General features: G+C 39.4%; 2 protein-coding genes across 2 annotated transcripts in view; both read left to right on the top strand.

Moving 5' to 3' along the window:
* The first annotated feature begins 605 nt into the window (after positions 1-605).
* On the top strand, positions 606-3,918 carry LOC121336395 (secreted frizzled-related protein 5-like). Its single transcript, XM_041405509.1, has 4 exons — positions 606-892; positions 1,432-1,601; positions 2,454-2,546; positions 3,608-3,918. The coding sequence occupies exons 1-4, from the start codon at positions 606-608 to the stop codon at positions 3,916-3,918; spliced, it is 861 nt and encodes a 286-aa protein (XP_041261443.1).
* A 1,457-nt stretch (positions 3,919-5,375) lies between these two features.
* TUBGCP6 (tubulin gamma complex associated protein 6) overlaps positions 5,376-27,650 on the top strand; it is a 39,746-nt gene continuing 17,471 nt past the window's right edge. Inside the window, exons 1-24 of the mRNA XM_041405434.1 lie at positions 5,376-5,645; positions 6,031-6,097; positions 6,951-7,085; positions 7,399-7,495; positions 8,143-8,240; positions 8,317-8,421; positions 8,619-8,687; positions 9,317-9,443; positions 9,922-9,987; positions 10,348-10,407; positions 10,786-10,875; positions 11,578-11,684; positions 13,295-13,362; positions 13,846-14,116; positions 14,749-14,839; positions 16,224-16,309; positions 16,789-16,842; positions 17,408-17,492; positions 17,937-18,122; positions 19,899-20,058; positions 22,677-23,488; positions 25,011-25,174; positions 26,568-26,778; positions 27,302-27,475. Coding sequence (XP_041261368.1) covers positions 6,033-6,097; positions 6,951-7,085; positions 7,399-7,495; positions 8,143-8,240; positions 8,317-8,421; positions 8,619-8,687; positions 9,317-9,443; positions 9,922-9,987; positions 10,348-10,407; positions 10,786-10,875; positions 11,578-11,684; positions 13,295-13,362; positions 13,846-14,116; positions 14,749-14,839; positions 16,224-16,309; positions 16,789-16,842; positions 17,408-17,492; positions 17,937-18,122; positions 19,899-20,058; positions 22,677-23,488; positions 25,011-25,174; positions 26,568-26,778; positions 27,302-27,475 — 3,381 coding nt within the window. The 5' untranslated portion in view covers positions 5,376-5,645; positions 6,031-6,032. The remainder of the gene's footprint in view (positions 5,646-6,030; positions 6,098-6,950; positions 7,086-7,398; positions 7,496-8,142; positions 8,241-8,316; positions 8,422-8,618; positions 8,688-9,316; positions 9,444-9,921; positions 9,988-10,347; positions 10,408-10,785; positions 10,876-11,577; positions 11,685-13,294; positions 13,363-13,845; positions 14,117-14,748; positions 14,840-16,223; positions 16,310-16,788; positions 16,843-17,407; positions 17,493-17,936; positions 18,123-19,898; positions 20,059-22,676; positions 23,489-25,010; positions 25,175-26,567; positions 26,779-27,301; positions 27,476-27,650) is intronic.

The following is a 27,650-nucleotide window of genomic DNA, read 5'->3' as shown; positions in this document are numbered from 1 at the left end:
CAGAACAGGAATCCAAATTTCCAGTCAAAATACGTGGTTAATAGCAGACGTCTTTCTCTTTTACAGTGCTTGACAAAAGAAAGTGCCTCTTCTACATTGTAAAACTGTGGAAGAGACATGGGCCATTAGCACAAGCAAAACATTTTCACTTGATAAGTCAATCTGGGCTGTTTTTTTCTGTCATGTCAGCAGTGTCTGAAAACAAAGGAGACACAGAAGCCCCAGGAGACAGCATGTCTGCCCAACCCTTTTTCTGGGGGACCACTTAATTTGTTTTTGAAAGCACAGCGAACCTTCCAGGTGTCAAAGTTTAATATGCTACATAGCATGCTCCAGCCACTGACACCGTGGGACGTTCGAAAGGCTCTTCCAAATCAGTGTCCTTGGGGAAAATACATCTATACTTTTTCTCCACCTCCCTGGCTGTCACAACAATCCCTTGATTAGGCAATAAGACCTGGTCTTGTCTCGAGTGATTTGATAAGCAGTTGATAACCAACAGTTCATTAAGCTCTTGGGATATATAAGCCACAAGGTTTTCAGCATGCCTCTGCACTTGAGTGGTTTGACAGCTCCCTGTTCAGCAGCCCAGGAGTCACTGGAAGATGTTATTGACTGCAAAAATACTTGTTTTGGCCATGAATGGTTTCCTAAGAGTGGCAACAGCCTTGGACATTGGATTATCCACGAAATGCGTAGTGATACCCAAGGAGATGGGCATGTGCCACAAGATTGGATACTCTGAAATGAGACTTCCCAACCTGATGGGACACACAAGCATGGCAGAGGTTATCCTAAAATCCAGCACCTGGCAGCACCTTGTACACACAGACTGTCACCCTCACGTGAGGACTTTCCTGTGCTCCCTGCTTGCACCCATCTGTTTAGATACGTAAGTATCACAGCACAGTACAAAACCAGCCTTTATTTGCCAGAACAGGAATGAAATCAAATGAATGTTTATCGTCATCTAAAGGTGATCTCCACTTTTTCTGAAGTAATTCTGTTAGCTTTTTTGTATTCATTAGAAAAAAAAAAAAGTACTGAAAACTTATTCCACTTCAATTTTAGTTTGCCTGGGGAACGTGAATGCATGAATGGTGTTGTCAAAGGATATAATGTTTTACTCTGTTACAGCTGAACTTTATTCTTACTCATTTAGGGTTGAAACACCTACAGTAAATAGAATCAGCCTCATACTGAAACTTTTTTCAGGTTGCCATAAATGTATTTTTAAAATCATAACTAAATACTGTAAGCTCAGTCCATACATAGACCGCTTGCATAATTTGCACAGCTGCTGCTTCAATTTTATTATTGTTGAAGGATGTTAAATGTCAGCAAGGATGGTGTACTTTGCCCAGGAGTCAGTGTTGCAATAGTTTCTGTTGTCACTGAGCTAACTGAGAGCCTGGCGTTCCTCCCGCACAGGTTCATCCATCCCTGTAGGAGCATGTGCGCTGCTGTCCGTGACAGCTGCGCCCCCGCGCTCCTGTGCCACGGGCAGCCCTGGCCGGCCAGCCTGGACTGCGATCGCTTCCCTGGCGACGAGGACACGTGCCTGGCACCGCTGACCAGGGACTATAAACACCTGAACAAAGGTAGCTCCGAGATGCGGAGGGGAGGGTGGCCGTGCCCTGGATTCCTGGGAATCAAGGAGATCCCAGGGACGCTGTTCCCAGCCACGCTGCGGTTGTGTCAGTGCAGCCACGTCCGGCTTTCCTGCCGCACGTGCAGATGGGTGGCAGAGTGGCAGCGCTGGCAGTGCCAGCTGCAGCAGAGCTCCGGTGCTGGTCAGCGGCGCAGAGGCTGTGCTGGCGGTGGAGGAAGGCAACCATCACTGCACGGCAGTGTCACACACAGCAGCACACCGTGCTGGAATTGTTCTCAGGTCTCTCTAGAGACTTACCAATGGCCCTCAGCACAGATGCATCTTTGTCTACAACAAACTGGCTCTCAGATCAGCTTAGGAAAATTGGGATGATTTTATCTGATTTTCCTTAAAGAAGCATGAGTTGTCTTGGCATAAATGTTCAAATCTTCAAATGCACTCACATTTAATAACTCTATGGAAAAGAGTAAGATTAAGTTGCTGCTGGCACACCCAAACTCATATATATTCACAGGCTTAGTGCAGCTGAACCCAGAAGGACTGACAGAATCCCACTGTAGTTGTGTTAAAAATTATGCTGTATTTGTTACCTTATTTGTGCTGATAATTGATCTTGTCAGTCAGAACAAGGGCTGAATGGACATGGAAAATGACACTCCTTTTCATCTCTAGCCTTGTTTTCAGAGAAGTGGGTTGACTTTTTACCTATTTTCACCCTGTATTTGATGTGTACTTTGTCTGTAATTTCTGTGGTTAAACAGTGGGTTCTTAGCTTTGGCAGCAGAAAATTAAAACTAATTATTCTAAAAGATAACAATGAGACTTTGTAATTTCTTATCAGTCCTACCAAAGCCTACCTGCCAGACTTGCCCAGCAGTGGAGGAATTCTCTACACACAAAAGAGTTCTTGAAGTTTTCTGTGACAGTAACTTTGGTAAGTCCTTGCTGATGTACCTCATGCCAAAGAGACTAACAACTCTTCTTCTAAGTGCTTTAAAAGTAGGATTACGATTACTGACAGTTTCTGCGGGGATTTCAAAGGATTAAGAGTTTGGCTGCTAATTTAGCTTTAGGTTGATTTTCAGAATAAATTATTTCTAATCTAAATATAAGGAGGATTTATTGTGCATGAAAGATTTATCAATGATCTTGCTTCCAACCAAATAGCTGTTCTGGTCTAGTTGGCTACAACATGCCTTATGGAAAATATTTCTGTCAGAAGCAGTCAAATAAACAAATGCCTTTTACTAGCATTTAAACGGAAAGTAAAGCTTTAGTGCTTTACCAGTGTATGGTGTATCTTTGCTACTTTTGCAAATGAGTTTTTGTGATACCTGACTTACTGAGAAGGAGACTCAGAATATCATATCAGAAGAAGGAATTCTTACTGCCTGTTGTCTTTTTGGAGTGATGAGTGGAGTTTGCCCTAGAGACTTCCTGAAAAGCCTTTGATGGCAGTGCAAAGACCTTCAGTGATTTGGCTGAATCAAGAAATACAGACAAATGTCATGCTAAAAAGTGTTGATGGAGTCAAGTGGGGTAGGTAGATGCCTATAATGAAAAGGGAATATCTAAAAGGGTGGTATCAGCAAGCCATTTTTGCCTAGGGATTCCACACATGGACAAGGTGCATTTCAGGAAAATTGCTTGGGCAGATGCTGGGCAGTTTTGTCATACAAGAATAAGATCAACAGCTTACAATATGTAATTACTTGAAGTCTGACATAACATAGTGATGGTAAAAATCAATTACTTACGCTTGTGAAAATATTTTTTCCTAGTCACCTAATTCAATGGGGAAAAAAAACCCCAAACCTTTACTACATAAAATTTATTTTTCAAAATGTTTTAAACTTCAGCTGAAAAGGCCTCACCATACTCTGTCAACACAAATTATGATCATATTTTTTAGGAATTTTCCTGTTTTCACTGCTACCGTTTTCTGTTGCATTTGGGAAATGGTCTGACTTGCATTTCCTTTTCCTTTTTCCTTAGCAGTGAAAGTAAAGCTGTCCAAGAAGAGAACAGCATTTGAGGACCAAGAGTATAACATTGAATGCCAAGTGGAATTCATTACCCAGGGTTCACTATTGCCCTATGAAACTCAGAGTATGATACAACAGTGGCTGCTAATTAATGAAAAATGTATAGAGAGGATGACTCCAACCCACCGTCCCATGGTGTATCTCCTTGTGGGGAACATTGAAGAGGGCATCCTTTTAGTAAAACAGGTTTATCGCTGGCAGAGGAAGGACTCCCAGCTGACTTTCGCCACTCAGAAGTGGAGACACCATAAATGCTTGTAAATATTTATCATATTATTTGTAAAAAGATTATTATATTTCTCATGCCAAACTTATCTTGTAAATAGAAATGTATTATAAGTTGAATATAAAGCTTTCATTTCCTTTTAAATGGTATTGTAAGTTGAGCTCAAACCACATTGTTATCAGGCTTCCTTTTGGTAGTGTTACAGCTACTCTTGTCCTGTTTGAATTTGGACAGCTATGGATAAATGTTCATTTGAGCTATGATTAAAAAAATATTGTAATATGTGCAAAACACAGCATAAAGCAGTTCAAATCCAGCTGCTTTCAATGTATTTGTCTACACCACTCGTTCTACCATTTTCTTCAGTTATCTAAACTTTCCCTTGCCTAATGTTTCATGAATCCACCTCATTGTCACCCGTTGGAGTATTTTGAAAGGAGGCAGCCCTCTGCTGGTTGCTGTCACCAGAATCAGAGTGGAATAAAGAGAAGAATAATTAACACGGTATGTTTGGCTCCTACGCAAGAGGATTTGGTTAGTGGGTGTCATAAATCAGATCCCTGCTACTGAAAAGTCCCTTTTCATTTTCAGACACATTACACAAGTTAATTTATAAAATTTACCCGTTCTCCAAGTGATCTGCAGGGAACTAATGAAGTCAAAATATCAAAAAAAAAAAATTACCCTAGGCACATGATTAGCATCCTCATGGTCAGTGCAATACACTGACATTAAAGACTACACGAAGATGGACAGAACTTGACTCAATTTTAGCTTTACAAATGTGTATAATAAACACAGTAACAGGTGGTAACACATAAATTAGAAACTATTTCAATAATACAGTGTCTATTACTATACTTGCTTGAAACCAATACGGGGAAGGTTTATGGGCAGTAGATCTCTAAAACTTGCACCTGCAATGATCTGGGTTTTGCATACATTCCCAAAAGTGCAGGTTTGTATCAGGTTATTGAATGTGACGACACCTGTTCTATCACTTTCTATTATAAACTGGATACTAGTAGAAACCGAGGGGACAAGCGGTCAGTAATGGGAGAAGCTGTGCGCACACAGGTGCCGGCTGCGGCGGCACGGGCAGGAGCGGCATCAGGGCCCGGACACGTCACTCTGAGGAAATGGAGGGGTCCCCCCTTCAGTCCAGGCTCTTACTTTATTTTTCGTTATGCCAGCGGATGCCACACAGCCCGGGGCTGTGGGTTGTTTTGCTCTTGGGTCAGTTCCACGCTAAAACCCCTCCAGCGGTTGCACTCCCCGGGCACTGCCCGGCTCCGCAGCACGGGCACAGCGCGGCCATGGAGCTCCGTAGCGCGGCCCGAACCGCGATCCGAACCGCGGCTCGAACCGCGCCTCACGCCGCGCCCGGGGCGGGGCCGCGCTCGGCACGCCCACAGCCGGGCCCGGGACACGCCGCCTCCCCGGCCTCCCCGCGGAAGGCGTCGGCCGGGCGCGGGCCGCGCTGGTTCCGTGAGGGGCCGGGGCTGCGCGGGAGGCGAGCGGCGGAGCGGAGCCCGCCCGGGGCCCCGGGTACGCGGCACCGCGGCCGGCAGTGCGCTCGCATCTGCTGTTTGCCCGTCGGCTTCTTTGTCTCTCTTCAGCGTCTCTCTGGGGTTTGTGAAAGACCCATGAAGTTCTAAAGCAAACAGACCCTGTCGCTGTTGTGCGCGTGGTGTATGAAATCCTGTTGTTCCTACTTTGTAGCTCAGGTTCTCCCCCGCGGCTGTTGGGCCTCCCCTCGCCGGTGAGTGTGTGTGCGATGGAGGGAGGAGGCGGGCTGGGCTCGGAGCCTGCCCTGCTTGCACGGGCGGCTCGGGGAGCTGGGGGTACCCCCGCGCAGGAGTGCCACCGCCCAGCTCTGGAGCGCTCGGCCCTTGTGGATCCTGCCTGCCCGCACCCAATTTCGGTGGGTGCAGTTTTGTGAGAATCTGAGTCCTTAATATTTTCCTTTGATTTAATTCTGTAAGTACAAAGTCTAAAGTACAAAGCTGTCATGCAAGCAGGTACGCTCTGTACTTATATTCTCACTATCTAGTGTAATAGTAACTGTAAACTTACTTAACGTAAACTTTAAGTTTACTTCTGCTGTGAAATATGTGTCTTGGTGTTTTTGTTCTGCTCGGTTGTAGCAATGGCTTCAGGAACAGCGCTGGTTTATGATGAGGAGATGACCACTCACAAACTGCTTTGGAGTGAGTAAGTCACTGCTGTTCTTTTTATTAATGGATTCTTATTAGGACTCATGAGGGCAGTACCAAATAAATGCATGCTTTGTAAATGTAATAGTGGTGGTATTAATATCTGGTGGTGCTTCCTGTCATTTCTGAGTAGAAAGTGTCTTTAAGAGGAAAAAAAAAATATTTTATTCACAATTTGTATCTAGATACTGTAATGATTATCTGAAACTGGATTTGAGAAGCTGCAGGCATCCAGTATGGGAGGCCTTAACAAGAGTTGTTAGGATGAGGCATCTGAGTAGTCCCCTAAATAATGTGTTTTAAGCTAATTAAATTATTTATAAAATTAAAGTATCATTGACCTTGGAAAAGTGTGTAGATATACTCACTCAGCTGAAACATGTCAATTACATTCAGTTAGAAATTTGTATAGTACTTAAATTTGCATGAACTGGAGGAGTTCCTTTGCATCGCTCAGAGTAACAATCCATTGTTGTCTTCTCTCCCACACCTGCTTGTCTTCTGTTCACCTTCTTTGTAACCTACAGCTTTTAATTGCAGCATTTCTGTGTCTGTAGTCAAGCATAGCAACTTTTTACCAGTGAGAGAAGAAACAAAAAATGATTCTATTGTATTGTTTGTTTGGGATTTGTTTAAGATTCGTTTTTGCTTACATATTGTAGAATCAATTTCTGACTCAGTTCTGAAACAGAAAATACTTAAAGATTTTTTTTCCATTTTTACTCTCATGTGTCTCTCTTTGAGGGTAGTGAATTTTCTTAAAATGGGGAGTTAAAAGCTAGGCTTTATGAAGTGTGTTAGTTACCTGTGCTGGTACAGTATTACAGTAATATAATTATTTTTATTTTTAGTCCCATTTGTGATATTGAAGTGCCTGAAAGACTTTCATCCTCCTATGAGCAGCTTAGAAGTTACCATCTTGTGGAAAGGTGTGTCCGTGTGCCTGCCAGAGAAGGAAGCGAGGAGGAGATCCTGTTGGTTCACAGGTCTGAAACTTAACTTTCATTCAGATGAATCCAATGAAACAGCAGATCTCATACCTCCAGATTATATTTTCATCCATTTGAAAAGACTGTTCCAAAATACAATGGCTTCCATTAATTTCAATGGAAAATGTGTCACAATGTGGAGTATAGCATAGGTGCTGAATTATGAATCTGCTATTCCATGAAATCTACACTGTCACTCTGTGGGATCTTAAGCAGTGAATGCTGATTTATACATAGGAATACAAGTAAACGTCTAAAAAATATTTGTAGTTGCTTACTTAAGTGTTGTGTTAATCTCTTTCCTCTGCAGTTTGGAGCACTTGGAAGTGGCAAAAAGCACTCAGACAATGAATGAGGAGGAACTGAAAAGGGTCTCTGAAAAATATGATGCTTTTTTCTTTCATCCGGTGCGTAAGTTAAACTGCTTCCTCTATTGGGAGTTACAATTTATTTGTGTTACTGCATCTGAGTGGCATTTTTCTAAGAAGGGGAAGATTAAAAATACTTGTTTTGCTACTGATGTAGTCTCACGTTTATTTATGATATTGTAATTTTCTGTTTCTAGTTTAGTATAATGCTGTAATTTAAATTGCTCAAGTGTCCTGTCATCTATTTTGTAATTGTATCACACCAGTATAATGCACTAGTCAAATTTTAGCTCCATTTTTGTCACTTAATGTCACTGTAGACCATTAGTGACCTGCAAATCACATTTTGGTAACAATTGCTCTTAAATATTGTGCCATGAAATGGAGATGAAGTTTTCTGTTATGTTTCTGTAGGGTTTCATTCCTTATTTTCAAAGATGCCATGTTATTCCACTCAGTACATCCATCTCACATTTTTGACTGCTCCACAGAGAGCATCCTTGTAAAGATTATGGTGACCACTGGTAATGACAGGGGAAAGCACACAGGAGCCTGTGTTGTCAAATTGTGTTTCAGCTATCTTTGTATGGCTTCAGTGGGGTAGAATTATGTCAGGGCAGTTTGCTGTTGGGATGCCAGAGCATTCATGGCTGCCTTGTTTAAGCTGATGAGTTTCTCTTTCTCAGAGCACTTACCGCTGTGCCAGACTAGCAGTAGGAGCAGCTTTGCAGCTGGTGGACGCTGTGATGGCAGGAAAAGTGCGCAATGGAATGGCATTAGTCAGGTAGGAAAATAAGTGAGGAAGTTTTCACTTAGAGAAGTTTCTTGTGTTGTGAATAATTTATAAAATTTTGGTTCAGACCTCCAGGTCACCACAGCCAGAGAAACGCAGCTAATGGGTTCTGTTTGTTCAACAACGTTGCTATTGCAGCCGAATATGCAAAACTGAAATATGGTCTGCAGAGGTAAGTGCATGGTTGACTCTAGAGAAGCTTTTCATGTGTAAACAGCAGTTTGATATTGTACTAGTTTAGATTAATGTCTAGAGCTTTCTGGGTGTCATGTTCCTTTTGGTTCAGAAGAACATTGTTCATTTATACTTTCTGTAGATTAAGATGCTGTGGCTCTTCCGCTGAAAGTTTTCTTTTACTGATCTGTACAGAATCCTAATTGTTGACTGGGATGTGCACCACGGCCAAGGAACTCAATATATATTTGAAGAAGATCCAAGGTTTGAAGGATTTTTTTTTCTTTAATGTCAGCTGTTTATAGATTGCTTGCCTTTCTAGAGAATAAGATTTCTTAAACTTCTAAAACTAGAATCTTGCGAAACATTCACCTTCCTATTTTAGTCTCTCTGTTTTTCATTTGTTACAAAATAGAAGGAAATACCTAAACCAAAATAAAATGTAAATCTGTTCTGCTTTAAAGAATAATAAACAAAGTAAGGAATGTGATTACCTTGGTTTGCAACTACTCAGGTAGTATTCTATTCTCTGTTCATGAATATCTCAGTTCAAGTCTTCAAGCAGTAGTTGGATAAAATATATTAACTTTTTTTTTGGAAGAGCAACATAAGTAGGTTCTAGAAACAAGTCTGCTGTTCTGAAAATTCCTTATATTTGATCTGTGTAGAGTGCATGCTTATAAGACATTTTTAGCATGTTAATTTTTAGGCTAATTTCAGCATAGGACCTACTGTACCAATTTTCAGTCTAATTCCTTTAACAGAACGGAGGGGAAAGGATAGGATAGTTTTATTTTCTTGCTTTCAGACAGTGCAGTCTCCAGGTTCAGGACATAAAGTAATTTCCACAATCTTTTTGTCAAATTGGATTTTAATTTTTTTTTTATTTTCAGAGTTTTGTACTTTTCTTGGCATCGCTATGAACATCAGGAATTCTGGCCATCACTCAAAGAATCCAATTATGATGCTGTGGGTCTGGGAAAAGGAAAAGGTTTTAACATAAATTTGCCTTGGAATAAGGTAAATATTGTTTACAGCACAACAAAGCCAGTGCAATAGTTTTGTATCTCATCCTTTGTGTAAAACTTTGTGAGTAAGTGCACTGCTTCACTTGCTTGGCAAATGTCTTACACAGTGTATATCCTTCCTGTCAGGGGAAAGTCTGCTGGAAAAATATGGCTCAGAATGTAATAATGTTTGGAAAATAAAAGGGAGAGAAGAATTTACACACTCATTTTTACTTGAATATCTTGCCTAGCTATCAAATCAAAAGGTGTTTCAGGATACGGTTACATCCATCCGTGTTTAGCAGACAACTGAAGCTCATTAAGATTAAAAATGGTGGATATTTATGCACTTTAATAAAATAGAGGATTTTTTATTGTACTTCATAAGATTCCCTAATCTTTCACTTCTCCTATCTTTCCCTCAAGTCTTGAACATTAGAAAATTTATCATTCCAACTGGAAACATGCCCTGTGTTTCTCATGTTTTTCAGGTTGGGATGGGAAATTCAGATTATCTCGCTGCATTTTTCCATGTGTTGCTTCCGATGGCTTTTGAGGTAATTTTTTACTGCCAAAGTGCACTTCCTAAGTGTTTCTAAAAGCAGGTACCATTGAATATTTTACAGAAATGCAGTAATTGCCAGTAGCACAGTTAATACATTTATTCCGCTGATATGATCTTGCTCTGATCAACTGAATAGTATTTATGGAATTTTAGCTTTTAAATATTCAACACAATCATCTGCAACTTCTCCAGCAGATACAAAAATAGCATAAAAGGGTAATGTATTCAAGGAGAATCCTTACTTGTGTTCACATTCAAATTGATATAACAGTTGATCATGGTACAGCTGAAATCCTGTGCAAACTTGAAAATAGGACATAAAGATGTGCTGAAACTGTCTCTTTTATAACAGTTTGATCCTGAACTGGTTATTGTCTCCTCTGGATACGATTCTGGAATTGGTGACCCTGAAGTAAGTAACTTGAGGTCTTTGTGTTGTCAGTCATGAATCTATTAGGAAAATATTCCTACTGTTTTAATGTCCTGTGATTGCTAAGTGAAATTCACTTTAATGAAGCTAAAAATACATGCTTGAATCTTTAGGCTGACCCAAGTTCATTAAACATTACAACAAGACATGTAAAGACAGATTATCCCATAAGTATAATTACTGTGTTGTTTTTTTTCACCTTCCTTACATGCAGCTGGTTCAGCATTCTGTTTGATATAATGAGAGGCAAGTGTTCTGGTATTCCATCTCAGACTTGGGTACTTCAGATTGTTTGTTTGGGTTTCTTACCAGTGTTTTTGAATCAAGGTGTCATCTCTTAATATTTTTTCTTTGGTTTAGGGTCAGATGAATGCCACTCCTGAGGTGTTTGCCCACCTTACCCATTTCCTGATGCAGTTAGCTAATGGAAAGCTGTGTGTCATCCTAGAGGTAAAGACTTTTGAAATGTGCTCCCAGGGGAAAGGTCTTTGTATTAGAGCCATTTAGGGCAAACTAGAAGCTAGGAAGCAAAACTTCTTAACAAAATAATTTCTTATTTTTATCTTTCTTTTGAGTACCAGGAATGCAAAAATGGCTAAGTTTTGACAAGCTCTTAGACTATAGTTTTGAAACAAAGGAGCCATATGCTCATCATTCAAAAAAACATATCTTTCATAAATCTGTTCAGTTCGTGTGAACAGTGATTAGTCCAGTGCTCTTGACAGTCCCAAACTCATTAAAATGTACTTAGTATGTACATTTAGATGTATTTAGGCTGTGGGAGATTTCTCTTGAACAACCATTTTAGAGGACAGTGATAGCATTTGCCTTCTAAGGAATCTTCCACAAGGACTGTTGAAAATGGCATGTTGTAGATGAGAATGGAGAAGGCATGTGTTTTTTATGGCAAAGTAATGACTGATTTCTAAATTTATTTGAACTATGATGAAGTGAGCTCAATCATGGGATGCCAGCAGGTGGCCACTAAGTTACTGTTTTCATATTGCAAAATCATTGACTTAGATACACTTGCATATCATCTTCTGTTTCTGTAAATACAGATACATTTCAAAATGATAGTTTATTTTCTACCTTAAAATTCAGAGAGACGTTAAAATACTTGTCCCTTAGTTGACACAAAATACTTTTTAGGGTGGATACCACTTGAAATCATTGGGTGAATCAGTGTGCATGACTGTAAAAACTTTGCTTGGAGATCCTGTACCTCAAGTAACTGGAGAAATGGCACCGTGTCTAAGGTAAACTATATAAAGAATTTTAGAACAACTAAAGTGTTTTTTAAAGAGACTAAAAACATGCATGCTTTGAACATTTTGCTGAAGTAAGGTTTTAATATAGTAGTTTATAATATATTGTTTTCTACTTTGGATAACTTTCATTTTTAAAAAGTCATCCAAGGTACAGCTTTATATACTTTTGTTTTTGAAATTACTTCAAGTTGTGAGATCTTATAGATAAAACTATAAGCCACTTTATCCTTAGGCCTTGTTATCCTATAGAAGTCCATCTCACTCAAGACTGAGAAAACCCTGCTGTAATCAAGGTAATACCAGTTATCTATAGCCAGTATTTGGGAAGGTATGCAACTGCAAGGGTCAGTGCTTCAGACCCCAGAGCCACTTCAGTTGCTGTCGTACAGCAATAGCTGGGGCAAACCTTTCTCTCACCAGTGAGAGTTGATGCTGTGCAGAGCCAGTCTTGATGAATTCTTGTGTTTCTGGAGTTCGGAGCATCAAGCCCTGGGCTGCAAAAGCACTTGACTATGTAGAACTGTACCAAGATAATTAAATTTCAAGTGTAACTTCTTTTTAGAGACACTAAGACTGTGTGTGTACAGTGGTGGAATATGACCTAGTAAAGCATTCTGAACATTGGGCCTGAGTCAGTCCCACATCTATAGAGTGTCTTTCTCTCTACCTGTCTGCACTATCTCTTCCACATCTCCATGCTCTGCCCTCCATCTTTCTCCAAGCTCAGCAGCTGTCCTGTCCTTTTTCCTGCAGAAATGCTCCTCATGCACTTTAATAGCAGCACCTCCCAGTTGGCTGTGTTAGTTAAAACTCAGAGCTTGGATCAATCAGGGAAGCAGTGTGGAAATACATAGATTGTGGGCTGAGTTTCATTTGGTAAACTGATGGAGCAAAACTGGTTATTTTGCTCCTAGCACATCCCCTAACCCCTCTGTCCTCTTTTTCTTCTCTACCAATTGTGGTATCTCAGATTGCTGTCATCCTGTGTCATAGAGAGTTGATTGCATACTTATCCAACATATCAGTCCAGCTCCTGAACACCTGACAAGTAATCTGCAGGTACACGGAATTTCTTCTGGCTTTAACACGACCTGAATTCTGTTTGTATGATAGCTGATGCAATGGGACCGTGTGCCCATAGTGCTGCAAATATCAGTGATAATAAAAAGGAGACTTCAACACAAAGAATAGCAGGGTATGTGATTTACTTAGTTCCTGAACAGACTGTCTTGCTTTTGAGTCAGTCTAATTAAATCTTTACATTGTGTGAATAAAATCTCTTGGCTACACATTGACAGCCAGGACAAATTTTTCCTGAACTCATACAGGTGTGCTTCCTCCAACAGCAGGGCTGGGTTTTCACTCAATGTGTAAATGTGTGTACATGCTGTATGTGCTCTTCACTTGTCTTTTTTGACTCTCTAATCTTTTCAAGCAAATTGAAAAGATACTCTGTTCTGTTTTGTATTCTTGGAAGAAATCAAAGTTTGTTCTTTTTCGGTTGGATTTTTTTGGTTTTGATTTTTTATTGAGGTAAGTCATGATTCCTCTTATGATTTTCATTATTGCTAATACTGTTAATCTGGTTTATTTTTTAGTGCTGTTGAATCTATTCAAAATGTGAGAGCAGCACATAAACCCTACTGGAAATGGTTGGCTTATGAAGGTAGTTTCTCTTCATTCAAGCAAATATTATTGATAAATGGATTTATACAGAAATTGAAAATTATTAAAATTAATACCAGTGGACTAAACTAATTGAACAAGCAGTTATTCATCAAGTGACTGATGAAGCAGTATGAGGCTTCATTTGAGGTCATGTCTTTAGCTGGTCTGAAAAGAACTCTCTGATGCTGCCAAACATCATGCCAAAAAGTAGCACTTTGATATCTTTGTTTGAGGATGGTGTTTTCTTTGTCAAAAATAGGGGCATAAGCTTCATTACCATAGATGACCTTTCACTAGATGAAAAGAAATGTAGTAGCACTGAAGAAGTAACATCTGTGTCAGGAAACATTGTAGCTAGTGCATGGGAGTAAATATGCATACTGTGAATACTGATGTATTCTATTTCTGAATAAATATATCCAAATATTAACACATTGCTTAGAAACTAATACCTGTGAAACACATCTTTCTTTTTCTCTAGATACATCATTTTTACAAAATTTGAGCACCAAATCAGACTTGCTAAAGAAGGCTAATTCAAATCCCTCCACAGAGGATGAATCTCAGATAACTAACAACAACACCACTGTCAAAGTAGAAAAGTTTTTGGAATTGCACATGAAAAATATTCTATTTCCAGTGCCTCCCATCAAAACAGCAACAACTGGCTCTGAAGGTTCAGAACATTTTCTTTCTGAACATGTTCAGCTGGTGAAGGAAATGGATGAAACAGAAATAAAAGCTCTTGTCAGGTTAGTCCTACTTATTTTCTTTTCCAAAGAAGAGGAGAGGTCTCTGTACAGACTGTCATCTAGCTCTGTGTCTGCCATGGTCATCTTTTTGGCCTTCGTCTACTCAGTTGCAGTCAGAATTTCTTCCTTTATAAATAAAGACATTTGTGTTGTATAGTACTCATAGCCTGAGATCCTTTAAATAAATAATCAGAATACTTTTTTCTCTATAACTCTTTCAAAAGAGATAGGACAGCTAATGCAAATATATTAATTTAGAAAGAAATTTTGCTGGGAAGCTGTCTTAAAGCTCTGTACTCACTTTTAGCTGGAAAAAATACCAAACTGCTCTGATTTGAGAAATGCAATGTTTGGTCCTGTCTTAGTCTAATTTTGACAGAACTCTGTTTCCTGAATATCACCAGACATTTTTGTTTTCATTCCAATGCAGAATAGAGGCAGGTTTAGGGAGATGAAGACTGTCATGCACTGGTGTTGTCATCTTCGTGCTAGAGCAGGTTTCTGAGAATCAATGTGTAGCACCTATACAAAATGTACTTCATTAGTACTAACTGCAAAGCACTTTACCAGTGTCCTCTTCAAAGACAGTATTGCCTTTAACCTAGTTTTTCTTCATATTATTTATTTTACAGTGGCTTTTATGCAGACCTTGTGAAAGAGGACAAAACTTTACTCTCACTTGGCAGTGTGTTTTTGATCCTAGATAAAATACTTAAGAAGGAGGTAATAAGATACTGCCTTCGTATTGGGGGTGGGGGTGGAGTAGGATTCCTCTGATTTTTTGTTTCTACTATATTGTTACCCAGATACTAGTTACTATTTGTCTCCCAAGTCCACTAATCTCAGCTATAATGTGTTTAGCTATGAGAGCGAACATGCAAGATGAGAAAACGACCGTTTAGGTATAGCTGTTAACCCAAATCCATCTTTCTAATCATCTTTGGGCAACTCATTGTCCAGACTTTCTGTAGGTAGTCACAGAATTCGAGCCCCTAAGAACCTTCTCATTGCTCTCAGACTCATGGGGGAGCCAAGCATTGTCTTCCAGTTAAGGGGAGCAGAAGTTGCTGTATCAAGCACTAGTGAGCAACAGCTAGAAATCTGAAGAGGTGCTAATGGTTTTCCTGTCTCAATGTGCAAAGTTTACATGGTAAATTTTGACTTATGTATGCATGCACACACATACTCTTTAGTGTTGTTTTCAACAGCTCTGCTGTATGCTCTGATTCTGAACAGAGTAATTCTAGTTCAGTGTTTCGATTCTTGCAGGGTCAGGAATGGAGAGAGGGCAAGGCTTAGAGGGTGCATCTTCACATTTATGTGTAAAAACTTGGATAAGCATAGAAGAACTGAAAACAAGTTTAAAACATTATGTCATAATAAGTCACTCTTCCTTTGAGTGAAAAGCTCTCTTTAAGGTACCAGGCCTGCAAGGAAGAATAACTATCACAAAGGCCTCTTTCTTCTAAGACATCTTGCTCTTGGAACTCACATATGAAGATCCTGGGGACAAATTTCTGACGTTATAAACTCTATAAATAGAGTTTATAAAATCTATAAATAGATTTTAAGAAATGGTAAAAAGAAGTAGAACTTTTAATGAGTTTCAGATACAAGTTAACTTTTTGTGCTGACAAAGAGGAGGAATGAGGAGAGGAAATACATCTTTTTGCTTAGCTTTTATGTAGAGTTCAAAGCACACACCACAAATGAACACTCAAGGGTTGACTGAGTAATGTGGCAATTGTATTTTACAGAAAAGAATAGCTTGCCTAGGTTAAGGGAAGAGTCAGAATATTCAGGAACAACCTCCTTTTCATAGGGTGTATTTTTCTGCACAGTTTGCAGACTATACAGAGACCCAGTAAACATGGACTTCCCCTGGAAATGCTATTTTTACAGTTGCCTTCTGGTATAGCACCATACTTTTGAAATAATAGTGCAGTTTATGGAATAAATAATCATGGCCAATATAGATATAATACCAATCAATATCGTAAATAATCAAATATGGCCTTTTTGTAGAAAATAATGAATACAGCTGTTACACTTAAAAATGACATGATCTTTTGTAGCATTGCTTCTGAATGAAAAATGTATTTTGTAGGTGTGTAATGGAATTGCAGCTTCACCCACAGCTGCTCTTTCTGCTGCTGTTGCACTAAGACATTCTGTTTGTTTTGGATTTCAAAGGTGAGTTTGTATGTTTGCATTTAGAGTCCTTTGACAACATGTTAAAATCAAATACTAAGTGTAGCAAATATGGCAAATTGCCTGTGAAACCTTGATTTTAAAACAAATAGCTTGGCCACACGCATAGCATTTTCAACATGTAATCCAGGTAACAGTGTATATGCCATCAATAACCTTTTGTCTTTCCAAAGGCAAAACATTTGTAAGGATAATGGCTGTGCTAGCCTACACTACCTTTGTCAGATTTCAATTGGCTTTGGCCTGGAGACAGTTTCTTGATTTTTGTTTTTCCTCCCTAGTATTTGAAGGAAGAAATGGGGTTCCCTTCAGCTGCCCTAAATGTGTTTTATTTCTACTTTTAATGGACCAAATTCAATATACATTCTTTTTAATTATTCTAATCTACATACAAATTTTCATATAAATCACACTAACTGAAAAAAAAATTGCAAATATATGTATATTTTTGTTTCCTGCAGAGTGCTTTGTGTATTTGTTGGAGACATGCAGATGATACCAAACACAGAAGATGGGTGAGGCCTCCCTTTACAAGGGTTTTCTGCATGTTCATAGGTGTCTATATGTGTGATGAAATCTGCACTAAGGAACCAGTAGTGAGCTGACATTTATGAAGTTTAGCTTGAGACATAATACAAAACATCCCCAAAACATCTTCAAAGAGAAATTATTGATAGGTTTGAAGTATATTCCTCCTGTATTTATGGAAATTTAGATTGTTATTGAAAATACAACATAATAAATAAGGCAATTGTTAATTAAATAGGAGATCTATCTCCCCAATAACTTCAGGAGGCACATATTGCTGATGCAAAGTTCCTTATTGAAAGTCTTCTTTAATATATAATTTTTTCTACCTCCCCGTTTTCTTAAAAGTAATTTGCCAATAGTCTTTAATCATCTTTTTAGAAATGTAATACAAAGTATTTCAGTTTCAATTGTTTACATTTCAGAATGTACTAATACAAATAGTTATTTGCTCCTGCATTATGAATTAGTATTTAAAGAATGATGAAATACCCCATTTTTATCCCATTGGGAAATAATTGGTTAAATACTCAAGTGGGGTTTTTGTTACAGGAAAATGCTTATCATAAATATCTGTGAGAAAGAACAGTCTAGAAAGACCAGCTGCAAACACTATATTTCTCTAAACTGGAAAGAGGTAAGATTCACTTTCTAGAAACAACATAGGAGGAAAGGGTTTTTTTAAACAGTAATAATAGAATATATTTAGAAATTTATAAAATGGCATTAAGAATTGCACCCCTTAATCCACTTTGGACCTTTGAAAATGATTCCTTTTTTTGCCCTTGCCAGGTTACTACTCCTTCCCAGAGCTTTAGAGTGTATTAGAATGCATGGATTTGAGGAAACCTTCCGTAGTTACTGCAGTTCATCTTCAGCAAGGCAGAGTTACACTGCAAAGACATTAAGGAAAAGATGAATAATCCTGCATGTTTAATATAAAAATTGCTGGGAAAATAGATCAGTATTCTGTTTCCTAGGACAATCAAAAGCTTTATGAGAGTCACCTTTCTGTTTTGTTTTACATCTGGGAATTTGGAGCTTTATATTTGTGCTAACCAATGTGTTGTTGTTGTTAAAGGATGCTGGAGGAAATGATTTCTTTTCTGCTGTACTTGGATTCATTCTTCCTGTGGCATATAGTTATCAACCAAACCTAACAATAATAGCTGTTGGACCAAACAGGACCCTTGGAATAAGTGGGATTTCTCTGCTTGTTTCTTTACTACGAGGACTAGCCGAGTCTCAAGTTTTTGCTGTGATTGAGGTAAGAAGTGGTGCTAAGCCGTGGTACTTCAAAGTGTATGGCTGAGACACTGGTATGAACTGCTTCAAGCTGCCCAGTAGAAAATACTGGCTGTATTTATCGTGTCTTTGGTACCCCTGAGCTCACAGCACAAACTAGCCAAGGTTCTGTCTGTCCTGAGAGCAAGACAAGACACAGCTGCACACCGAGCTGTAGGCAGCTGTCACAGCCTGCACAGTGGAGAAGCCAAGGCATGAACACAAGCCCATGGTTATGTCTGTGGACCATAGATGTTCTGTCAGTTTGCCACGTTTTTATCTGGGATCCACAGCTCACTTGTCTCCTGGAAAGAGGCACTTCCTGTGTGTTAAATCATCTGGCCTCTTTCCATGAAAAGTGATTGAAAGCAGCCCGCTGTTCTGTTCATAACAGACCACTAAATTTCCTCTCCTCTCCTGGGTGCTGTGCTTTGTCACACATGACTTCTAGCCTCCAGAACATACATCAGCAGGGCACATATCCTTCAAATGAACTTAATTGGGATAATACATAATTGAGGGGCAGAGTACCCCAGCTTTGTGTTTCAGGTAGAGAGCAGGGAAAGAAAATAAAAAATACAGGGACTTTGCCTAAGCTAACTTTTTCCATGTGCTACCACATTAAAGATGCCTAAATATAGGAGTTGGAGGCTGTATCCAGAACAGTGATCAGTGTCAGTGAGTGTATCTTTCATGAATTTGTCTAATCACATAAAGAACTCAATTTCCACTCTTGGCCTCTCCAGCATCCTCTGGTTGTGAGTAACACAGTTTCTCTGTGTGATCTATGAAACAGTAACTTTTGATTGCTTTTGTGCCTTCTAGTTCTTTAGTGAGAAACAACAAAAAACTGTTCATGTATGCATATATATTCTAATCTGTTCCCCAGCAAGTACCCAATTAAAGCCTTGCTATTAATTAAGCTGCCAGTTAAGTGGATTTTTGACATAATTTATTCTGTAGTTTTCTCAAATGTTGTTTAATTTACAATACTGATACATAAATTGGCTAAGCTAAAATAATTTGTACATTGATATGCAGTATCCAAAAATAATGTATTTGCACACTACTAATTAGGAGTATGAAATGGAGAAAATTACTGATATTCTGAAGTGTAAGCTCAGACAGTAAAAGGATATTAGGCATACATGTAAAAAAAATGATTGATACTTTATCAGGTAGCTCTATAACAGGATCATGATTTTCTAATGCCATGTGCCTGGCTTTTTAGAGTACTTGAAAAAATGCTTCTCTCTTTTAAAAACCAAATAGTGTTACAGTCTTCCAAATATTATCTTCATATAGCATCAGCCTTTCAAATCCAATTTTTGCAAGGAAATGGTACAGATTTAGACTGTGAGAAGTCCAAAAGAGTAAATTCCTTGAATAAACAAAATATATTACTATTTTTCTCTCATAGAAAGTAAATGATGCATGAAATAAGCAAGCTCCATGCTCCCCTTAACCCCATAATATTTTCTGTCCTTAACCCAGCATTATTTCTTTTCAGGCATAAAGGGAAAAGTGAGATTCTTTCTCCATTTGAAAGAAACAAGTTTTACAACAGATAAAAATTAATTTACATTTTTCAGAATAAAAACCCTTCATTTGAACACATTTTTATTTGAAAATGGGAGATTGCTCATTCTTGCTACTAATACTAGCAATTGAATTACAAAAGCTTGTTTTCAAATATTTCATGTATCACTGAAGCACAAAGAGAGCTTGGTTCACAGGGGTATTTTTTCTTCCTAATTAGGACACAGAGATAAGTTTAATGCAAAGTGTAGCCAAAGCATTAGTGGGTGCTTCTACACCTCCCTTTGGAATTTATGTACCTCCTACCCAAGAAAAAGTAAATAAAATAAAAGCATTAAGAGACCAGTTTCAGCAGGAATGGAAAATGCTTCAGTGTTCAGGTAAGCTGTCTGATTTTATCTTTAACTCTTGTATATTGTTAGTTTCTGAAAAGATGATATATAAATACAGCTGGGTCCTGTAAGTCAGTGGGACCAGACTGATCTACTGTGAAACTGGTGAAACTCTGAATGCTTCTAATTCTGCCACTTGAGCCGGAAAGCACCAAATAACAACTCTACCCTTGGGACTTAAAATACTGTTACTCCAAAATTTTGGAATGAAATTACCAAACTATGTGCTTAAAGAATGGGTAACAAGATGTGTCCTGGCTCTGATTGCTGATGTGTTTTCTGAATATAGTGCCAAAGCAGATGATATTTTTAAATGTTTAACTTGTCCATGAATAACTCAATAATGATTAGTCATGCTGCAAGTGCAGTTAAAAGAGCGGAAGATCAGGCGCTGCATTTGTAGAGGAATCAGGCCAGGCAGGTATGTGTGTTTTCAAACATACTTGTCTAGAAATATTTCTTTGCTCAATGACTTCTGTTTTTCAACAAAAAAAAAACAAAAAACAAAAGCAAAACAATCCCAAAAACAAACAAAAAAGAAAAAAACAAACAAAAACCAATTATCCAGATGGGCATCTCTAAAAGAAAATGTCATTCTCTCTTTCAGAAGAAATGCCCAATACCAGGGGTCTGGTTCCAATAACAATATTCCTGTTGGGTCAGGAATTGTGGTATGAGCTTGGTTAATAACTGGTTTTCTTACTGCTATTCTTTTCAGTGGAGGATGGGATTTCCAGAAACTGATTTCACTTCAGAATCATTTTGCAAAGAAGAAAAGGAAAATATGAGGACTTCACTCTGCCCTCGTTTCAAGCATAAATTCTCAGTATAACAAATAAGAACTCCAAATCTCCAGAGACATAGTAGTGGCTTAAGGCCACATCATGTAAATTCTCAAAATTAAACAAACATCCTAAGGCAATAGCCAGGATATGCCTTGTTTTGTAGTATTCCGGGTATGATTTAGGGATCATTTTCAAGAGCACTTCTTTCTTATTGTGACTTCAATAATTTGACCTTTTGATTTCAGACACTTCAAATGATGTTTATACTGGTGTTCCTACTGGGTTCAACTTTATATCATGCAGAATAAATAAATGTCTTTGCAGCTGTCTTTTTAAATTATTCACAGTGCTTCCCTTCTCATTTGTTTTGGTTTTCAGATATTGCTAGAGGGAAATGATACCTATCCTTGACCATTTTGAAATAAAATCTCTTTAAAAAAAATGTGAAAGATTTTTCACAAAGAAGAGCTGAAGAACATGAAGATGTTCTGTTTTAGTTTAAAGTTTCTTTAAACCGACCTTTGAAGTCCAAAAAGGTATTTAAATTGGAAACTGGCCCATGACCAAACTTTAGCTTCAGCATTTTCCCTAACAATTTGTTAGGAAAATTAGGAAATTTGTTTCCTGACAGGAGCTTTTGCCATTCTCCCTTCTGGCTCTGTCTTGCCTAGACAACGCTTCCTCCTCCTTTTTTTTTTTTTTTTTTTTTTTTTAACACAGCATTTAAATGAAAAAGCATTTTCTGAGTAATAGCTCAGCTCTTTCCCCTTTCCCTGCCTTTGTTCAACGGAATTTGTAGTGTTTGAATCACATCAGTGTTGCATTTTGGTATGTATCTTTCTAAGCCTTTATTAAAACATGAATTATGAGGGGAAACAGTGTACTGTTGGTTAATTTGTTTGCACACACCGTCCCAAGGCTGCAGTTGCCTCCCGCCGCTCGGGCCCAGCGTGGGTCACTGCATTCCGGCGCTACCGTGTTGTTACACATTTGTCAGCTGAGTCGCGGCAGCGTTTGGGGTGAGCAGCGCAGGAATGGTTCAAAATTCACGAACGCTCCAATCGGCGTTTTCCGCACGGCGCTCGGAGGCGCCGGAGCTGAGCCCGCTGCGGCAGCGCCGGGCCTGAGGGGCGGCCCCGCGGGCTCCCGCGGCAGCGGGGCGGGCCCGGTCGCGCTCGGGTGACGTCGGCGGCGCCGGGAGGAGGCGGCGGCTCCGTCCCGCTCCCGCTCCCGCTCCTCGGGGAGCGCCGCAGGTACGGCCCGGGCGGCGGCGGAGGGGCGCTGCTGGTGGCGGGGGGCTCGGGGGGCTTGGCGTGCCGTGCTCGGGCCCGGCTGGAAGCTCAGGGTGAGCCCCGCCGCCGGCAGCTCCGGGGGAGCCGGCACCCCGCCTCTCCTGCGTGGGTGCTCCCGAGTGCCCCGGGGATGGCGGGTGCCCTCCAGCCCAGCCGTGAGGCCGCCGCCAGTCACCATCACCGGCCGCGTCTTGCCCACGTCCTGTGCCCGCGCGGCCGCGGCTGCGGACACCGCGAGCGGAGGGAGGGAGACAGGCAGAGGTGTTCCCGCAGGAATCCGGGATTCGATCAGGACGATCTTCTCTTTTATTTCAGTCTGCCGAGAAAGAATTGGCATCTGGAATTAAGCTTCCTTTTATCATCGCTTCACTGATGATAAAAGTTAAAGTGGGGTTTTTATAGCTCATGTCCTAAATATGTGGGAGGTTGGTTCTTCTCTTTCTTTTGGGCTGTCTCCGTTCAAATTAAAGCATACTCACCAATTTCTTATACACCTTGTGAGTTTCTTCCTTTTCCTGATATTTTTCAGGTCTTCCTTCCCATGAAATCAGAGACCCAGACCGTACCTGCCGAAACCTGACAGTTTCATTTGAAATGGAGAGCATTACACAGTTGTTCAGTGACTTGTGTGAAGCACACTTGACAGGTTTGCCATGGAAGGTTCACTTAGGGAGGCAGAAGATCAGCAAGAGAAGGGCTAAGCAAAATTTGAAAAGGGTTGCCTATAATGCCCTGTTTATGAACCTTTTTCAAGATGAGGCTCGTAAATTGCAATCAAACGTTTCCAGACTCCCAGTGAAGAACAAAATTTTGATGCTGTCTTTCAACTTGAGAGTCGCTGGCCTAGGTGCTCAAGCGGATAGACTGGAGAATCTTGTGGAGGAACTGGAAACAGCTGAATGTTTGCCATTTACTGAAGTTAATTCTGTCTTAGATCTCTTAGTACAGCTTGCTGGAACAGGTCCTCCTCAGCTAGTACCCCAAAAAAAGGACTATTTTCTGAACAACAAATACGTTGGGAGGAACGTCAAATACCAGGGTTATGATTATTATGATGTAAGCGTGTTTGAAGCTGACATACAGTCTCTGATAACAAACGAAGAATGTCAGTTCAACGACACCATTCAGCAGACACTTCAGATGATGGAGGCTGCCCCTGGCACCGGGCTCCCTGCCATAGGGCTGTTCTCACAGAGCTGTCCTGCCGGGGACAAGTTTGAGAAAGAAACGCGCGTCTCGCTCTTCGGTGCTCTCGTCCACAGCCGTACCTATGATATGGACATCAAGCTGGATTTGCCACCGGTGCCTGACAATGCAGATTTGTCTGGACTTGCTATTAAAGTACAGTATCATTTGTTTTGGACTAAGGAGTTGTATGCATGCTTTCATGTGTCACTTTGAAACTGTAGTTAAAAATGTAGGTAGTAGTTTAATTGGTGATAGAAGCATACAGCACTGGAATTTAAGATGGAGCAGGGATCCTTTCCTTTGCAGAGAACCAGATAAGCTTTTTAGAGATGTATGATAACAAAAACCTTGGTCTTGCCCTGTAGCTGTGTCAAAACCCATCATGTGGCCATAGGCTTTATGAATTTAAGCCATCAGCTGTATCCATACCTTCCCTGCCCTAGCAACCTTTTGCTTGTGTTTTTGCCTCTTCGTCTTTTGAGCTCCTCTGCATTGTTCCTTGCTTGTCAGTGCTCAGACTGACTGCCTAAGCATCCCTGTCTGAATGCATGTGCTTTGCTATTCAGATTGGCTTACCTAACTTGCTGTATTGTTGTCTTGGCTTGTTATATCTTAAAGCATTTTTTCTGTTTCTTTTTTTTTCTTTCTATTGAATAGCCTAGTTCCTATTGTCCTATTACCTTTTCAGTGTGTACAATTTCTACTGTATCTTTTTTCCCCCTTTTGCTGTCTGTTCTTTTTTTTTCCCCTTTTGCTGTTTATTTTTGCTGCCTTATTCTTGTAGAAGTATGAGATAGACTTTTAGAGTTTTTCTTCTTTCTTTCCATTTTTACTGTGTGTAGGTAGGCTTATTTATAGCTTACCCTTAGATCCTCATCTTGTTCCCTTTACTTAACATATGGATAGATCTTGCAATTCCTTTAATTCAGAGTCTGAATTGAAACTTGAAGGCAAACACATTAACTAGAAAAACCCTGTGTCATTCAGTGTTCACATGTGGATGTAAATTGTAACCTAGAGGAGGCAGAACCTTTTTGAGTTAGTGCTGAACTCTTTGCATCAGACTGGAAAATTTGCAGTTTCTTGAGGAATATGCTGCTTTTTACATGGGTGTGATTGTCTTTTACTAAAATTGAGGACAATTCTGCACATATGGCTCCTGTTGAGTGGGAGCTGAGGATGTGGCATATACACTGTTTGGACACTTACAGATTTTCTGCATATGAATTAGGGAACAAACTGTGTTAGTCATAGTTAACTAAATGCTTACAATTCGAATATTTGTGGCCTGGATCCTTTGCCTGGAACAAATGATAGAGCAGTATGATTGTGTTAATGTTGAATGTTGTGTTATTGTTGAATGTCCATACCACAGATTCTCCATGTGTAGAACTATATGCTTGCCAAACAAGAAAGTTTAGAATTTAACACCAACAAGTGTGGTATATTATTTTGAAGGTGATTTGTTTTTTATGTATGGGCATTAATACCTATAGAGACTCATCAAATTAAAAGAGTGCCTACGATAAAAACATAAAATTGATATAAAGGGAGGGTAGGTGAGAGAGGTTGGGTCACGTAGAGTCATTTGAATGGTAGCAAAACATCTTTTTCATTAACAAATGTGTCTTCAGTAAAATGTTGTCATGTCTGACATTTGAACTCTTTCTGACAGGTTCCCCAAAGTATAGACCAGTCAGAAGATGAGGGATTCCAGTCAGCATCCAATCTGACTCCTGATTCTCAGTCCGAGCCAAGCATGACTCCAGACATAGACTTGTGGGATGCAGTGCTTACATATGGACCCAGCAAACGAAGATGTTGGGAAAGAATTGGGTAGTATGTGTCTGATCTTACTGGTAAACTTACTATGCACCATATGCAAACGTGTGAAGGTGCACTGCATCTTGGTTCCACATGACCTCAGTATAAGTAGTGAAATGAGCATGTCTAATTCACAGATTTCAATACACTGCATTAATAAGGATAAAGGAATAAAAGTTGTGTGATTTCAACAAACTGGTTCTTAGAGTGCAGAAGTTTCTTAGGAAGAGATAAAATCATCTTTGTCAAAAAATGAAGGGATTAGGAAAACACTGTGTGAAATGCAGCATTTTTCTAACTATTTTGACTTCTTATATACTATGCAATTTGTCTCAGTATAAAATGATTCCATATTTTCAGTTTCAAAAGAGAAAGTGGTAATTGTAGAGCAGTAGAAGAATTAAACAAATATCTCCCAGTATTGCATTGTATTCCTTTCCCCATCCTGTAGACAAATGAAAAAATTGTAGCAGATTTCTAGGTGGTCTAGTTAGGCTTGTAGTTCTTTTGGCTTTTGAGTAGAGGATGCATCTCCTGAGAGAAAACTCTCTGCAGTCCTGTTAGGGGTTCCTGTCTCCCCTAAAATGGAAGGTAAAAGACAAGGCAGGTATGGCAGGTATCCTGACATTTCAGATGGACAGTGGTGTGCCTGATTCTTGGAGAAGCTTTGCTCTTTATGTTTTCTGTAATTTTAAATAATAATCTAGTGGTGTCCTGTTGCATTGTTAAACAGTGCTTTTTTATCTCTGAGCCTTAGAAGCTCAGAAACTCAAAAGATCACTGTTCTGATTTCTCAAAGCCACTGTAGCCCACTTGAGCTTTTTTCCTAGAACAAGACAGTGTTTCTTGCTGCTATTTAGACTGTAAGGGTCCAAGAGTCATATACAGACCATATGCCTGACAGATTTTGTGTAATACCTGCTACTAGAATTCAGAGTTTTTGGAAGAATTGGAAATAGAAATTGTTTTAGAGGGGATAGTAATCTTCACTGCAAAGAGGTAAAATGTGTTAATAGAAGTTCATTCTAGCACTTTGAGTGTATTTCTCTTTAACTTATTTGAATATTAGCCTTGAATGAACTATGGATCTATGGCATATATTTGCCTCGTTTTTCTAATGTGAAAACTGCATCAGGGAGGGCCATAAAAGCAGCTGGTCGTTCTCTGTCAAGGATTCTGTCTCTGAACTGATGTTCAAATTATCTACATATTTGTTCTCTGCACTGAGTTTGAGCTATTGACTGAATGCAAATTCCCTTAAAAATGTATTACAGGTATATTACTGGTAACTTTTCTGTGAGGAATTCTGTCTGTGCAAAATTCTGAAATGCTTTTTTTTTTCCTGTATGAGATGTATTTCCTTCTTTTCACATAATCATCTTGTAATGTTGTGTTTACTCTGATACAGCCCACCTGGTAAAAAAGAGGAACCGTATCTTACTGAAGCTGGGAGAGAAGCTTTTGACAAATTTTATAAACTTCGAGAAGGGGAATTGCAACTGTTTACTAATACTGTACTTCAGCTTCCTCAGCTTGTGCTGGTGAAAGAACCTGAACTGGTTAAGGATGTCTTAAATGTCCTCATTGGTGTGGTATCCACTACATTTTCACTCAATCAGGTAGGAAAGATTTTTATCTGCCCTTCCTAGTAAAATCTTTTTGGTTTTTTTCCTTCATAGAGGTTTCCTCTTCAATACATTTATTTCTGCTGAGATCTTGCAGTTGTGACTAGTGTTAAGAAGTTGAACGTTGCCTAATGTCTACAAGGCAGTATTTATATATTGCAGTAATTATGTTACTGGAATAGTCTAAGTGTATTTCTAGTTCTCTATAAAGGGAAAATAGTGTCATGAGTACTTGAAAATAGATGTGTAAATAAATTTGTAGAATTGGATTTTCTTTAAGTAATTAAGTAGAGTCTTATTCTGTGTATTTGAAGGCATCATTCCTACTCCTCCAATTTTGCTACAATTCAGTGTTTGTCTCACTGTCCTGGCTGTATAATCTCAGTCACCTGAGTATTTAAACTGAGAATTCGTCTGTTATTATTTTTGTGTGTAAGTGTTTGCTATTTTAAAACAGAATACAGCTCTGAAATCATTGAATCTGCCTGCCTTTTTTTTCCTCCCTGTATCCTCTTAGTCTGCTCAGTCATTTGTGATAAAGGAGGGGGTGTATGTATCTGGGACATCACCAGAGACAATGCATAACCTGCTCTCGGAAGTTGCAGAGTATGGAACCTATTACACACGGCTGAGTCGTTTTTCTCTTCAGCCAGTTTTGGATTCCTCATACAGCAAAGGACTTGTGTTTCAGGTAAAACAATTGCATTAAATCAGCTAGATTTAATGGGCCAATTATCTGAGGTGGAGAAGGTGACTGATTTAATGTAAAGCTGGAATTTCTGCCTTCTGCAAAACTGCAGAGTATTTTTAGTGTAATGCTCTATCCCAGGTCAGCATGGAACAGTGCTGCTGTATTTAAATCACAG

This window comes from Onychostruthus taczanowskii, unplaced genomic scaffold (genome assembly GCF_017590055.1).
Source record: "Onychostruthus taczanowskii isolate IOZ18803 unplaced genomic scaffold, ASM1759005v1 scaffold23, whole genome shotgun sequence".
NCBI lineage: Eukaryota > Metazoa > Chordata > Aves > Passeriformes > Passeridae > Onychostruthus > Onychostruthus taczanowskii.
This window is presented reverse-complemented; position numbering and strand designations above follow the sequence as displayed.

What these genes read in the sequence shown, in the direction of transcription:
- LOC121336395 (XM_041405509.1), top strand. Translation starts at nt 606, where the DNA reads ATGTTATTGACTGCAAAAATACTTGTTTTGGCCATGAATGGTTTCCTA. An exon ending in GCACCCATCTGTTTAGATAC is followed by an intron (nt 893 to 1,431) that starts GTAAGTATCACA and finishes CCTCCCGCACAG; the next exon opens with GTTCATCCATCCCTGTAGGA. An exon ending in CTATAAACACCTGAACAAAG is followed by an intron (nt 1,602 to 2,453) that starts GTAGCTCCGAGA and finishes ATTTCTTATCAG; the next exon opens with TCCTACCAAAGCCTACCTGC.